Below are 13873 nucleotides of genomic sequence, written 5' to 3'. Positions count from 1 at the left end.
GTATCATGGAGAAGAAACTTTTGTTAGGAAGGAATATGGAGAAAAGGAGTGGTTACCCATAGGCAAAGGCATCAGACAAGGGTGCATTTTATCTCCCTTGCTGTTCAATCTGTACACAGAATATCATAAGAGAGGTTAGATTAGGATCAGTGGAAGCGGTAAAAACTGGAGGAAGAGATACTGGCAATTTAACATATGTGGATGATTCTATATTACTGGCAGAAAGCAGCAATGAATTGAAACAACTCCTAGTGAAAGTCAAAGGAGAAAGTGCAAAAGCAGGACTGCAGGTGAACATTATGAAAATAATATTCTCCAGAAGATTTACACAGCTTTGATGTCAGCCGTGAAGTAACTGAAATTGTGAACAGTTTGCATACCCTGGCTCAGTTATCAATTCAGAGTGAGACTACAGCCAAAAATTTTGAAGACAACTTAGAAGGAAGCAATAGGAGCTCGTGTAGTATATTGGTTAATAGTGCTGGGACTGGGACTCAGGCAATCTAGGTTCTAATCCTCACTCAGCCATGGGGCCAACTGGGTGACTTTGGACCAGTCACAGACTCTCAGCCCAACCCACCTCACAGGGTTGCTGTTGTGGGGATAGAGAGCAAGAGGAGGAGAATGATATAAGTCGCTTGGAGTGCTTTAAAAAAAAAAGAAAAAAGGTGCACCATAAATCTGATACGTAAATAAATCAAGGAATTAGAGGGAATAATCAGGGAAACTATTGCCATCTGCATTATTCTGTTCCTGATCACTCTGTATGCATGTGAAAGCTGACAGGAAGAAATATGTGTTTTCAAAATATGGTGCTGAAGATCTTTGCGAATATCCTGGACTGAAAGATGAATGAGTGAGCTCTAGGTAAAATCAAGCTAGAACTTTTCCTGGAAGCAAAAAATTATGAAACAAGTTGGTGTAGTGTGGGCACATCATGAGAAGACTCACTGGGGAAGACAGTAATGCTAGGGGAAATAGAAAAAGAAGAGTGAATCAATTTCATAAAGGAAGCCATGCCTTGAGGTTGTAAGAGCAGGACAAGGTTGTGAAGGGGAGGGCATTCATTCATGGGGTTGTAAGTTGGTAAGTTGGAGATGATTTGGTGGTGTGTAGTAATAACAACATAGTCAGTTTCCTTTGGTAAAGCAAGTGCACAGTGCACAGCAACTGCAGAGGGCAGAAAAGCCACATTTGTCAAGAGCCCCTTACTGAGCCCCCAGCCTGCATTGCTATGTGTGAGAGAGCTTTTTGGCCTCGGTTGTTTTTCTTCATTCTGTTTGTTGCTCTGCATGTGGAATTGGCTCAGCTGAGGTTCCTGTGGCTGCTGACAAGACACATACACACACACACACAGGCTGGGCTCTGCCCTGCTCTGTCCCGGCTTCCTGCACATACTATGGAAAAATAAACACTGCCAAGCAGCTGCAGCAGAGCCACTACTGAGATGGAGGTGGAGAAGTTGATCATGGGAGGGAGAGCAACCACTGAGACTGGGCCCGTTGTGCCTTAACCAGGCTCACTGCCATTTTTCTGAATTTAACTGTCCTTCAGGATGTGTCCAGCGTAATAGAATAAAAAGCAGGCAGGCCCTCTTTCTCTAAAAAAAATTCCCTCTGATGCTCTGTTGTTTCCAAACCAGAAAAAGGTCATGCATATCCCATTGAACAATCACATCCTCCTTCTCTACAAACTCATGCACTTTCAATAATTTCAAGAAAAAAATGAGTAAAGGGGAAACAATCTGATGGGCTAAAAATCTACTCTGGATTGTATGTTTAGAGAGAGTCAGTCACTGAATTTGGAATAATGGTGTTTCCATGATATCATCATGTTTTCCCTTTGCCATAGAAAGCAGTATCCACAAATATTTTGTAGGAGTTGATGTATAGTAGTGTCTTGCCAATTATCTTCACACTTAGCAAATCTATGTGCATTTTGAGCTCTGGTGTACCATTAGTCATATATGAATATCCACCTCCAGCCCCAGTATTCTGCTTTAGAGGAAAAAGTAATGCAAAGAGTTATTATTGTTTGAGCCTATAAAACCCTTTCTCCTTATAGTAATCTCTGACCTTCTCACAATTTGTATTTTGTATTTCATACTGCCTTTGGCAGGCTGTTGCAAATACTTTTTGTTGAGAAAATATTGTTTAAAACTCTGTATCTCTAAATTCCATGAAAAGCTACAACTGAATTGTGTGAAATTCGAAACAGGTCAATTGTAATAAATTATGTAAATTACATTTGAAAACATTAAATCTAGCTAGAACTTGCATTTTCTTGGGCCAAAATTTGATCCTTATGGGAGCAAAGGCTATGCCTTATGTATGTTACACATTTATTTTACACACCCAGACATATACACATACAAGCCATTGTTCAACAACTCACACACTTCCTGAGATGAAACTTTTGAGCATATTTGGGCAAGGTATTTTCTCTTCACTTTCAGTTTTTAACAAATAATTGAATAAGGATGATATTAGGAGAGTAGCACAGAGCATTTTTCCAACATTATTTTTCAGATTAAAATTTCCTATCCACCTATTTTGTCCTAAACTTGTGTGTACAGCCTGTGGGAATCTATTAGTTGTGAACTTGTCTACAAGTATATGGACTTTCCTAATGTAACAGGGACCAAATAAGAGTACACAGGCACCATTGGAATATAGGTTTATATATAATATATATTTACTTTTTAAAAATAAAACTTCCATTGCGAGGCTAGAGGTCTGTACAAACTACAAAAATAAATCTTTTTTCTTTTTCATATAAATAATTTATATGGCATGACAACATTTCAGGTTAAAAAGTCTCCAGCACACCCTTTACATACTCACATGCACGCACACATACGCACACACATGCACACATAATGTGTCCCCTTTCCACCCTTTCCCCATGCTTTGCTGGTTCCACACTTGGGAAGAGGGGAAAACACACCACTTGTATTGTGGATTTCCTAGATGCAGATAGCTGTTTTTAGGCAATGGGTGAGTGGAATGAGGAAAATGATGCAGTAGATGAGTCATCTGTTGCTAGATCCTAAACTTGACATTAGTTTCTAGCCTATATAGTAGTTTTATTGTGGGAAAACTGAAGAAATCCAAATGGCCAGGTCAGTCCCTGCCACATGGCACATTTCTAAAGAGAAACCCCTCCAAAAAGCACTGGTAGCTTTAAATAAACTGACTTAATTCATTTTAAAAGAGGAGGCCAGATCCTACTGAAGCTTTCACAAGAAACAAAATGTGAAAACCACAACAAAAGTGCCATTGGCACCAAGAAGTAAATAAAGAATCCAATGTAGGCTGGAGAATAAAATTACAGCAGTTATCGGGTAAAGGGGGACATTTAAAGTGCCTGGGATTTGGAGGGAAGAATGTCACTGGGGAAATGGATTTCAGGGTGAATCAGCCCTCAACAAGTAAGCTGGTTGAGTGTAGTGCTTCAGTGCCCAAGGGGAAACACAACTGTATTCCCAAGTACTTCCCCATTTCACATAAAGGCTGTCCCCCCCACAAACAAGATCACCCCATGCTAGCAAAGAACAGCTAGAGTATAGCAACACTTATTTTACCTAATCCTTAAGACAGCCCAGTAAGTTTTTACTGTGTAAAGTGTTAGCTAATGGAACCTAACGGTGCCATTTTAAAAAGGCAAAGTACTAGGGTCTAAGTGCTGGGCAGAATCATGCTGAGTGATGTTTGCAATTGGAGTGAAGAATACTACCTGAAACCTAAAACCCTTAGCCTGGAACTGGGGCTAACAGTTATTTCGCTAGCTTAAGTGAAAAATAAATTTGATCCATTCCTTGCATCTCTTTGTAATAGGGATAGTGGTGAGGAATTGTTTCCAACCAAGGGTAAACATGTCTGCATTCTTCCCCCCATTTTACAGAGGTTTTTTCCCCCCATATGCAGCTCATTTTCCATACTCTCCTCGAGGCAAATGGATTCATTCTCCATTTACTTGAGTGGAGTTAGGAACACACAACTGCCCCCTCTCAGATCATTGTTCCAAGGGTCTGGAGTAGGTAATTGTGCTTGCCTTGAGAGATTTACCATGTAACTTTTGAGCCCCAGGCAGCTGTTTGCACTTTCTGTTGGGCTTGGATATGCCCATGTCTGAGTGAATTTATTTCAAGTTCTGTTCCAGTGCCTTTTTTCTCATCAAAGTCCTTGCGGAAAACTGCAGCTCTTCATCAGGCTCAAAAGCCATCAGGTAAAAGTGTGTAATTTTGATGCTAGCTTAAATAAGTACGTGCAATGGTTTAGCACAGAATGTTCGTAATATGTCAGTAATCATAATCAAAAAGGAATATTGTTTTATCTCCCATCTTTTTTTCTTTATAGCATGTCTGAAAGAAAGGAAGAAATAATCTAAAATGTTTTGTTAAAGCAGTACTGTGTTTCAATATATATATATATATATATATATGCTGTAAGCGATTCTCTTGTAATGCCCAGGATAGCATGGGTCAGAAACCAGCACTTTAAATTTCATGCAAATTTCAGATTTCTGTCCTGAAACAGTATGGAATAAGATTCCATAAAGCACTTTTGACTTGGTTATGTGGAAACCAAGGATATCAGATGGAAATGGACTTGTCCTTTAGAACCAATCCAGCTGGCAAGCGTTAGCCAAAGAAATTGAAGCAGAAAGGAAGAATTCAGGAACAGCAACCACGGCACACATACTTTTGGGCAGGAGATGAAATGAACTGCCCTAATGATTACATGAGGATTTTTCTATAAGAGATTTCTGACACCCAAATATCTCTGCTGGGTCAAATCAAAGGGCAATTTTACATATGTTTCTTTCCTCTGCACAAAAATAATCTTCAGGTAGGGAAGGGAGAAATAAACTATTTGTGTACCATCATTAATGAAGTGTGACATAAGTGGCTGTACTACAACTGTACAGGTTAGAAAAGCCCATCATCTCACCACTGGAAAAACACTGTGTGTCGAAAGACCCCAAAATGGTGTGTGCTACCAACTCCAATGAGAATGTGAGTATTTTATGCACTTCCTCAAAGAGGGCAGTGAAGGGCCAAATTTACCATGCGGACACCCAGTTTTCCTATGCAACCGTTGTTCTTTCCAGCCAACTCAAATTTCCATTTTAAACACCCCTTCATAGCCAACACAATGCACATGCATTTTGTACTCAGCCAGCTGTGTTGAAATACAAAATATCTTGTTAGAAGCACCTCTTAAAGCATGGAATCAGAAAGGCATAAATCCACAACTGAACAAAATGCTCTTCCAGAAGTCCTAAGGAGCAACTTCTGGAAGACTTCCAAGGTCAACAAACTCTGTCCTGAAAATCCCTGTCTTCTATTAGTCATGAATTATGCTCCATTACTATTCTTGGGAAATCATGAAGCTGGAAGCTTAAATGATGATGGGGATACTTCATTTTTGCTTAGGGACCACTCATGTGATTGACTATTTTAGGCTGATTGAAGAGGCAAATGAACTAAAGAATAGGACACGGAGGAGAGATTTTCAGGTCTTGGATCCAGCAGAGAGGAAGCAAACAGTTCAAAACAACCATGTGGCACATGCTGGCCCAGACAGCCATGCTGATGGGAGTGGGAGCAGAACACCGCCCATCCCACACAGCTTGCATAGAACATTAAGACACATTGTGCCACTCCATTGCATGCTCCCTCCACTCCACACTCGCAGGGGGTGGTGCTCTCCCCATTTTAACTTCACCCTGGTGCTTCCCTTTAAAGGGATACTGCCTCTTTTTTAATGAGGGAGCTGTGAACATAACAACAAATAATTATTATAATTATAAGGGGGAGGGTTTGTGACTCTTTTTATACAGCTTAAAATAATAATAATAATATTAATATTAATTAAAATAAAAGAATAGCAGCACAATGAGGGACAGTTCCCTCACACTTAAGTTGAGTCCTGTTCTCTCCATGGGAGGTTGGGTGTTTGGGCCATTCTGATGCCCTGCCCCAATGATGGCCATGAGACAGTTCATATCGCACGTGGGGAACAGTCACTTCCATTTTCCAGACTCAATGGGGCTGGCACTTTTTCTGTCTACAGGTGAGTGGGCCCAATGCTAGGTGGGTCAGTCAGTCAGCCCAGCATAAGGACTGACTGGGGTTGTTCTGAAGCCAAATGCCCTGGCAATTGAGAAACCAGTGTGCTTTTTGGTGGCTGATCAACCCAGAGAAACAAGGCATGGGAGAATGGAGTACCAGTTGCTGAGAAATGCTCCCATCAACATACATTTTCACTGAATGGTTATTGCAGTTCATCTGGCCTCCTTGCTCCCATTCTCAAAGGCACCACCTGCCTACAGTTGGTCAGACATAGTGCAGGAGCTCCCACAAATCCAGCCTGCTTCACAGACTGGTGTGTGTGTGTGTGTGTTATGTGTGAACAATCTGGGCTCCAGCCCTCACTTGGGATGCTGTGCACATCCCATCCCTGAGGTGGGAGTTTGAGAGCCAGGATCTTGGCCTGACCAATTAGGAAGTTAATGTCTCTGCTGTAGGTCCTGAAGTTCCAAGCTGTCAGATGTGTCTATGCCAGTCTCCTCAGGGCCATCAGATTCAAAGCCCTCGTGTGTGTAGCCCCGGCAGGAGCCAGGCAGGGATGGATGCAAGGCCAGCATCACTGAGGCAGTGGCTGTGACTGTGGTGAAGGTGCTGCCAGGTCCAAGAGGTAGCAGTTTGGTGCTGTGAGCAGTGGGGTTGATCTGAGGGGGAAGGGGAGCAGTTCGAGCCAGCCGAGGACCTAGTCTGTGGTTTGGCTGCTCTTGCTGATGTGATGCATCCTTGACCTCTGTGGCAGTGGTTGACAAGTAGCCCTGGGGGCTTGTGGGTTGAGTCCAGTCTGGGCTGCACAATGACAGAGGAGACTCTAGGCTTGTCTTGTAGTTTTTCACCACCTGCCCAGGAGGGAAAAGATTGATGTGAGCATGGTGATTATTAAGGGAAAGCACATAGTAAGAATATACAATGGAAACAAAGTATTTCAAATGACAGCACCTCTGAATGCTTTCTAAGAGGAAAAGCATTAATTCTGCAAGGAGAGTTGGAGTCGCAGTGAGATAAGATGATGTTGTCCTGAGCAACAGACTACAACAAGTGTCCAGCTGTCACTTGACATTATCTGATCTGACTCTTAAAACCCTTAGCAAGCCAGAAATAGAACCTGACTCCTATTTTGTCAATATAAACCACATTGCAACTCAGAGATATGGAAGAAAGCTAAGCATTCTGAGTACCCTTGCTTTATGACCATAGTTCCTGGGGATCCTAGGAATTGCTTCTCCCAGGGCCCCACTCACTTCAGTCTATTAAAACTATTCTCACTTCAGCAATAAAGCTAAAAAACAAAGTCCCCAATTGCTTTCTTTCTTCTTCAAATCCATTAGGAAACACTACCCTAATGATGGAGCTAGGATCCAGGAACCTTTGTTTCTTCTCCTGCCATAACATGAGACTCCACTGCCCACTTGGAGAAACCAGAATTCTGGCTCTCCTGATTCCTGGTGGGCACTTACTGTGATTTTGGGAAAGCTGGGGCTTTTGCTTGCTCTGACCAGGATGTGAGATTGCGTTGGGGGGATGATGTAGGTGCTGCGGTCATCTTCACCAGTGTCTGATGCCCCCGTGCTCTCTGAATAGTACTCTGAATCTGAGGAGTCAGCAAAGGTGCCCCCCTGCTGCCGAACATAAAAGCTGTGATGGCTGATGGGTGGGGGAACAGGTGATGGTGTTGGCAAGCGGCTACCATTATTGGCTGGTGTGACCTGCATGATGAAAAGCAGAAAGCACAGGCTTCAAACAAAGTTTCCAGCCTTTCTACTTTCAAACAAGACCCCCTATGTGCAGATAAAGATGCAACCATTCCATGCAATATAGCAGATCCTGAAAAGTACGGATGGTAAGGTGAAATGAAAACCCAGTGTTCCACTCACTTGAGGCATGTTAGAAACAGGAGCTCTCTTACCTCTGCTGGTGGCCCAATGATAGACAGCAAGACGGGTAGCAGAACCAGGCCATTGAGCAGCCCCAAAATGGTTAGGATGGTGAGCACAGCAAAAAAATACCTTGGGTGAAGAGAAGGAGGCCAGTAAATGCTACGTGCAGCACTCATCTGCATATAATAGAACCTTTATAATTAAAATAAGTAATTATTGTGCCCCCTGTTTTCTTTCTCTGTCTCAGCAGCTGAGAAAGTAAAGCTCTGTGGCCTGTGTGAGAGGGGAGCATATTTACACAGATGGTGGCAGATGTCAGCTAAGCATCTGGGCCTCTCATCAGGTCACAGGGATATGGTTGTGCATCTTCTTGCTTGCTCACACAAACTGACTTACTGAATACTTACATAGTGGATATTCTCATAGACATATGCATTCCTTACTTACGAAAATATGAGATAATGGCACCACTTGGGCCATTTTAGAACAGGGCAAATTCATTCAAGAAGAAACATTTGCGCCAGTGACATCTCTTTGTTAAGTACAGACTCCCACCTTTTAGACCTCCTCTGATGCTTGATCTCTGGCTGGGATGCTATGCAGTCTCCAAATCATACAGACCTGCCGGCTGCCTAAATGTATTCGTTAGGCCAGAATCTAGATCCAAGAACTAGCTACCAGTCTCAAATCAGAATTGTTCTATATGGAAGATGTAGTAACCCCTGCTCCCTTTTTCTCAGCCAGTTCAGATCTCTACAGCTTACATTCCTCATACCCTCATTGATATAAGGCATGGATAGGCAATATACAGCCAACAGTCTACATGTGAACCCCAGCCAGTTTTGTGGCCCTGACCATCTCTGCTATGACCAAATCTGCAGCTTCCTCCATCCATAGGGAAAACAAAACAGCTGGTTTTTTTCTGCTGCACCACCAAATTTCAGTAGTATATTCAATGACACAGTAACAGGAAGCACAGGCACTGCAATGCACACCCTGCCCTCTCTACAGTGCCAACACCTGATGCAGGAGAAGATGCCAGATATTTCCTTTCATTGAAATCTTAAGGCCTTTGAAACTAGCTCACGGGGCATTTGCCTTTTCAGTTACACTATACGTCTTCCACTGGCCAAAGGACCAATGAAAGACATATAGAAATGGAAAAGAAAGCCACAAAACAATACCTCAGAATGAAGTCAAATTCTGAACCAGCCAACATCAGTACACCCAGCAGAGTAGAGACAGCACCATCCATCACAGGAGCAAACATGTGCTCCAAAGCCACAGTGGAGCGCAAATTCCGGTTGCCAATGGCTGTGAGAAAACCCTGAGAAGAAGGATGGAGAGTCAGAATAGAACCAAAGGGAGTAACTAGACCAAGAAATACTAAGAAAGGAGCAAGTAATTATGCTACATCTTAGGGGACCCGCCAAGGATAGGAAAACAAGAAAAGCCAAAACCCCAAATCTAGTCTGATGCTATTGTTGGAGCCTGGATAGCTCATTCAAAATTGAAAGCTCTTGTTTGGGTTCCTTTGAAAGAGTTTGGACAGCGCTTTTCACGCTGTATGCAATCCTGTCCTTATATTTAGCACTAATTAATCCAGAAGGATGGCTAAACCCAGGGTAATCTACACCCTTACTAATTAGACTACAACAGGATAGTTAAAGAATATTCAGTGACGTTGAAGGTGCGCTGTTGGCTGATCCTTTCATATAAACACTAGTACTGGTCCAGTTCCAATCAAGAAATGAAAACTGGGATCATCCATTCTGGGAACCTGTTTGAATAAATTAGGTTGTACTATTGCATACCAACTTATCTGGTGTGGAAAAGAGTGTGGTTATGTTATGTTAGTTGTGAAGTCATGTCCAACCCATCACGACCCCATGGACAACATTCCTCCAGGCTCTCCTGTCCTCCACCATCCCTCGGAGTCCACCTAAGCTCACGCTGACTGCTTCAATGACTCCACCTAGCCACCTCATCCTCTGCTGCCCCCCTCTTCTTTTGCCGGCAATCATTCCCAGCATCAGGGTCTTCTCCAGTGAGTCCTTCCTTCTCATTAGGTAGCACAAAGGGCTATGTATACATGACAGTTCACTTACCAAGGCCACATGAACAGTGAATTCCACACCAATGCCCACAGATGCAATAAGAATGACCACAGGGATAGCACTCAATTTGATACCCATCAGACCCATGATGCCAAAGAGTTCCACTGTCATCATAGCTAGAACAAATACCTAAAACAGTGAAAGGCAGCACATTAATCTCTCACCAGAAACTAACATAATGGACATATCAGTTATATGTCCAAAGAAAGTCATATATATTAACAGGCAGCTTAGGAACAGGAACCTATAAATCTACATGTTTTTGAAGGAATCCTGTGATCCTAGGCTGTTGCTAGACTTTGTAATTGCAGAGGAAGTTGTCTAAGGATCAGAAATCAGAAGGATGGTCTGTGAAGCCTTCAGTGCTCAGTGATAAGAAAGCACAATATTCATCCCCTTGATATGCAAAAGCCCTCTTTTTCTGCTCCAATAGCACTGATGCTGTCCTTGTGTTATTTGGGTATTTTATTTTTAGCACAGGATTTGGATATTTTTCAGTTAATATTAAGCTTCTATAGTGCAATAGTATAGTTTTTATGGGTACAAACATTAATCAGCAATGAATACTAACAGTGCCAAATATGAATATTATGAAAATACAGTGAAGGCCATAAGCTCAGAATATGAACGATCAAGGTATCAAATGAGTATGGTGATGGGAAAGCATATAGCTATTGGTATGGTATAATTCATGTGCCACAAGGAGATGTAATCTCTAAATGAAGAATTAGTACAATAAAGTACTATTGGATGTCTTCTATGTCAGTAAATTATTACAGAAGGCAAGAAAGGAGCAGTAGTGCAAGGATCTGGATGGACACACTATTAATATGGGTAGCTAAAGGTACCATAGGCAGTATGTAGTGGTGACTGCTATGAGTGGCCAGCATTGTCCATTTTGTTGCAAAAGCAGCATCTACCACTTGCACCATTTAGTTTTGGTTTGGTTTGGTTTGGTTTGGTTTTTTTGGAGCAACCTACGTCATTTCTGGAATAAGGCAAGTCAGTTTGCATAAGAGCTCTGCTGAATGCCCTGCTTTAAAACCAACCCATTTCTCATTTTGGGGCTTGCACCCAAAAACACCTAATCGAATCATTGCTGTGCAAGTGGTGGGACTTATTTGTACAAGCAAATCAGTAAGTTGCCCATTTGCAAAACAAAAGTGGTGGTGAGGCCTAATCATGAGCTTCAGTTCTATCAGTTGTTGGTCAGGTCAGTTCCGTGCAAGCTTAACCTCTTTTGCAGCATAGGAAGAAACTTGCGGATATAGTAGGATTTTTGCTTTTACTGCAAAGTTACAGATTTGCTTTAAATTTTATGTGGCAGCAGAGGGAATCTAGGGCCAATTCCATTTTCTTGATGCATGCACCTGTACAAGACCTAAAGTGGTAAGTATGTGTGTTGTCCAGCATGTATACAAGTCCATTTTTGTGTTTATGAAGAAAGAGATGTACTTTCACCTCTCTCTCCCTAGATTTAGAAATCCATAGAAATGGTACAAACTACTTTAACAGCATTTTTTTCTAATTTATTCCAGTTAAAGAATTTGAGTTTTTGCAATTGCCTTTTTATCGGAGGGAAAAATTCTCAGGCCATTTTTAAAGTGGGACAAAAGGAAATAATAGGGGAGAAAGATTAAATGGAGATAAGGTTATGTAAGCCAGCTTACATTCCTTGCGGGAAAATAGCAGGACAGAAATAAATTAACAACCATAACCAACCAACCAACTTTTCTTCTGACACCTTGCTCAATGAAGCTTCATACAAATTATGTGCACTGCTAAGTTTCCTGTCCCAACAGTGAGGGTTAGAAATCATCTATATTGACTTTACAAAGGCAGCCGCATGTGACAGCATTTCATGATGCACAGTGCCACACGGCTACAGTGCATTAGGGCCTAGATTCAGCAAACCAGACATCTGTGCTATTGCTAGGTATCCTGTTGTCTGTGGAAGAGAATACTCACAATGATACTGGCAGTCCAAGGATTGAGGAGCAACAGGGTGCACACCAGGAAAGTGCAGGCTAACACAATACTAATGGCCTGTAGAAGCCAGTGACGCAGGCCAATATACTGCTCCCAAAAGAGAAAAGGGTAGCCACTCGGGTAGCTGAGCACTCCGTGTGTCTGGGCCACCTCATCGCAGATGGCACGCACACTCTCGATGACTGCCACGAAGTCAGATGTCTGCCGCAGTCCATTGAGGTAAAACGGGAATTGGGCAAACTCCAGTGGCTGTGCAGCAGGGACTGTCAAAAAGAGAGGCAGCCATCAGGTACAGTGACCTCCTTCCCTGTTCCCTTTGCTCTTTCCCCACCAATTCATGAAGCTTGGCATGGCTTGCAAAGGTGGATGCAGCATATTACGACTCACACTGTGGATTAAGTATGGGACAGGGCTAGAGCTGAAACAGCGCAATGCTGAATGAGAACAAGGCTCCAATCTGCACTCACTTCGAAGGTTCTCTCCAGTGGCATCATACTTGTCATGGATCCACTCTGGAGGTGGAGGATAGAAGTTGGCTTGGGATGCAGCAAAGCCAAGAGGGTCATTGCTCACCCACACTGTCAAGCAGATGTAGAAGATGTCAGGGGGAACGATCCCTTTCTTATCCACCAGGCGGCGAGCTGTCAGCTGTGGGGCAGATGGAGAAGAGAAAGAACTGTTTGCTCAAGATGCTACTAACCAGCTGCTAGTGTTTGGCAGGGAAAGGGCTGAGGCTTCCTTGCTTATGCACAGCTTACCCTGTCCAGAGCTATGCAGACCTCATATCCCTCAAAATCTTCATTTTTAACGCCCACCCCCCGCCCCCGGCTACATGGGAACAGACTCTCCCACCACTCTCACCATGTAAGGGTGTGGGTCTTCTCCTTCCTATCACATTCAGGTTTAACTCTCATACCTCTTTACCCTTCTCTTCTACCCATTTTTTAGTTTTAGTGCCCATACTTACTTGATTTAGGTTGAATGGTTCCTTCTTGTTGCCTGTCTGTATGAGGAGCTTGTAAGCCAGGGCACCATCCTCTGACCCATTGCGGTAATTGTCTCTGGTGATGTGCCCAGCTTCCCAGTCCCGGTCAAAGGCTACCTGTAGACCTGGGTATTGGGGAGTACACTGTTAAAGGGGCAACCTATGTAGAATTCCACAGCCTAGAGACAAGAGCTCCTCTCAGCAGCTATGCCTATGTCCTCCCCTCCACATGCCCACCATGCCTATGCTTTAGTATAGTAATCACAGAATCAGGAGCATCTTCTGAGGTTGAGCATGTTTCTCTCCCTGCTTTAGAGAAACTGTAATAGAGCTATCAATCTTCAAAAGGTAGAAGGAAATCTATACAAATATATACGGAGGGGAACCTGCACACATATCTTATGTACACTGTAAACATAAGTAGTGTGTATCTGAGTATGCAAAATACAAACTCAGTGCCTACACAAGATGCAGAGCTTCTGAAAAGTTCTCAGAGAACGAAGTTATTTCTAACTAGTTATTTCTAACAGAACAGTCTTCCCCAACATGATACCTTCTAGACATGCTGGAGTACAATTCCCTGTATCTCTCTGGTTGCATGGTGCAGCTAGAGGATGCTGGGAGTTGTAGTTCAATATATTTAGAGGAACTAGGTTGAAGAAGTCTGCTCTAGAGTGTGTTTGTAAAACAGATGTGATATGTGCCTTTCCTGGAATGACGTGGCCAATAACCTGGCATGAACTCCTTATGTATTTCCTTGACACCAGCAATTCATGCCAAGGATATCCTGCACTGAAAACTAGAGGGCATCCTATCT

At 42.8% G+C, this 13873-nt stretch overlaps 1 protein-coding gene across 1 annotated transcript in view; it reads right to left on the bottom strand.

Moving 5' to 3' along the window:
• Positions 1-2736: 2736 nt before the first annotated feature.
• PTCH2 (patched 2) overlaps positions 2737-13873 on the bottom strand; it is a 68774-nt gene continuing 57637 nt past the window's right edge. The window contains exons 16-23 of the mRNA XM_044441876.1: positions 13039-13181; positions 12539-12719; positions 12051-12334; positions 10074-10211; positions 9150-9292; positions 7995-8094; positions 7546-7794; positions 2737-6927 (exon numbers count right to left, since the gene is read on the bottom strand). Coding sequence (XP_044297811.1) covers positions 6514-6927; positions 7546-7794; positions 7995-8094; positions 9150-9292; positions 10074-10211; positions 12051-12334; positions 12539-12719; positions 13039-13181 — 1652 coding nt within the window. The 3' untranslated portion in view covers positions 2737-6513. The remainder of the gene's footprint in view (positions 6928-7545; positions 7795-7994; positions 8095-9149; positions 9293-10073; positions 10212-12050; positions 12335-12538; positions 12720-13038; positions 13182-13873) is intronic.

This window comes from Varanus komodoensis, unplaced genomic scaffold (assembly GCF_004798865.1).
Source record: "Varanus komodoensis strain SLA01 unplaced genomic scaffold, ASM479886v1 scaffold1, whole genome shotgun sequence".
NCBI lineage: Eukaryota > Metazoa > Chordata > Lepidosauria > Squamata > Varanidae > Varanus > Varanus komodoensis.
This window is presented reverse-complemented; position numbering and strand designations above follow the sequence as displayed.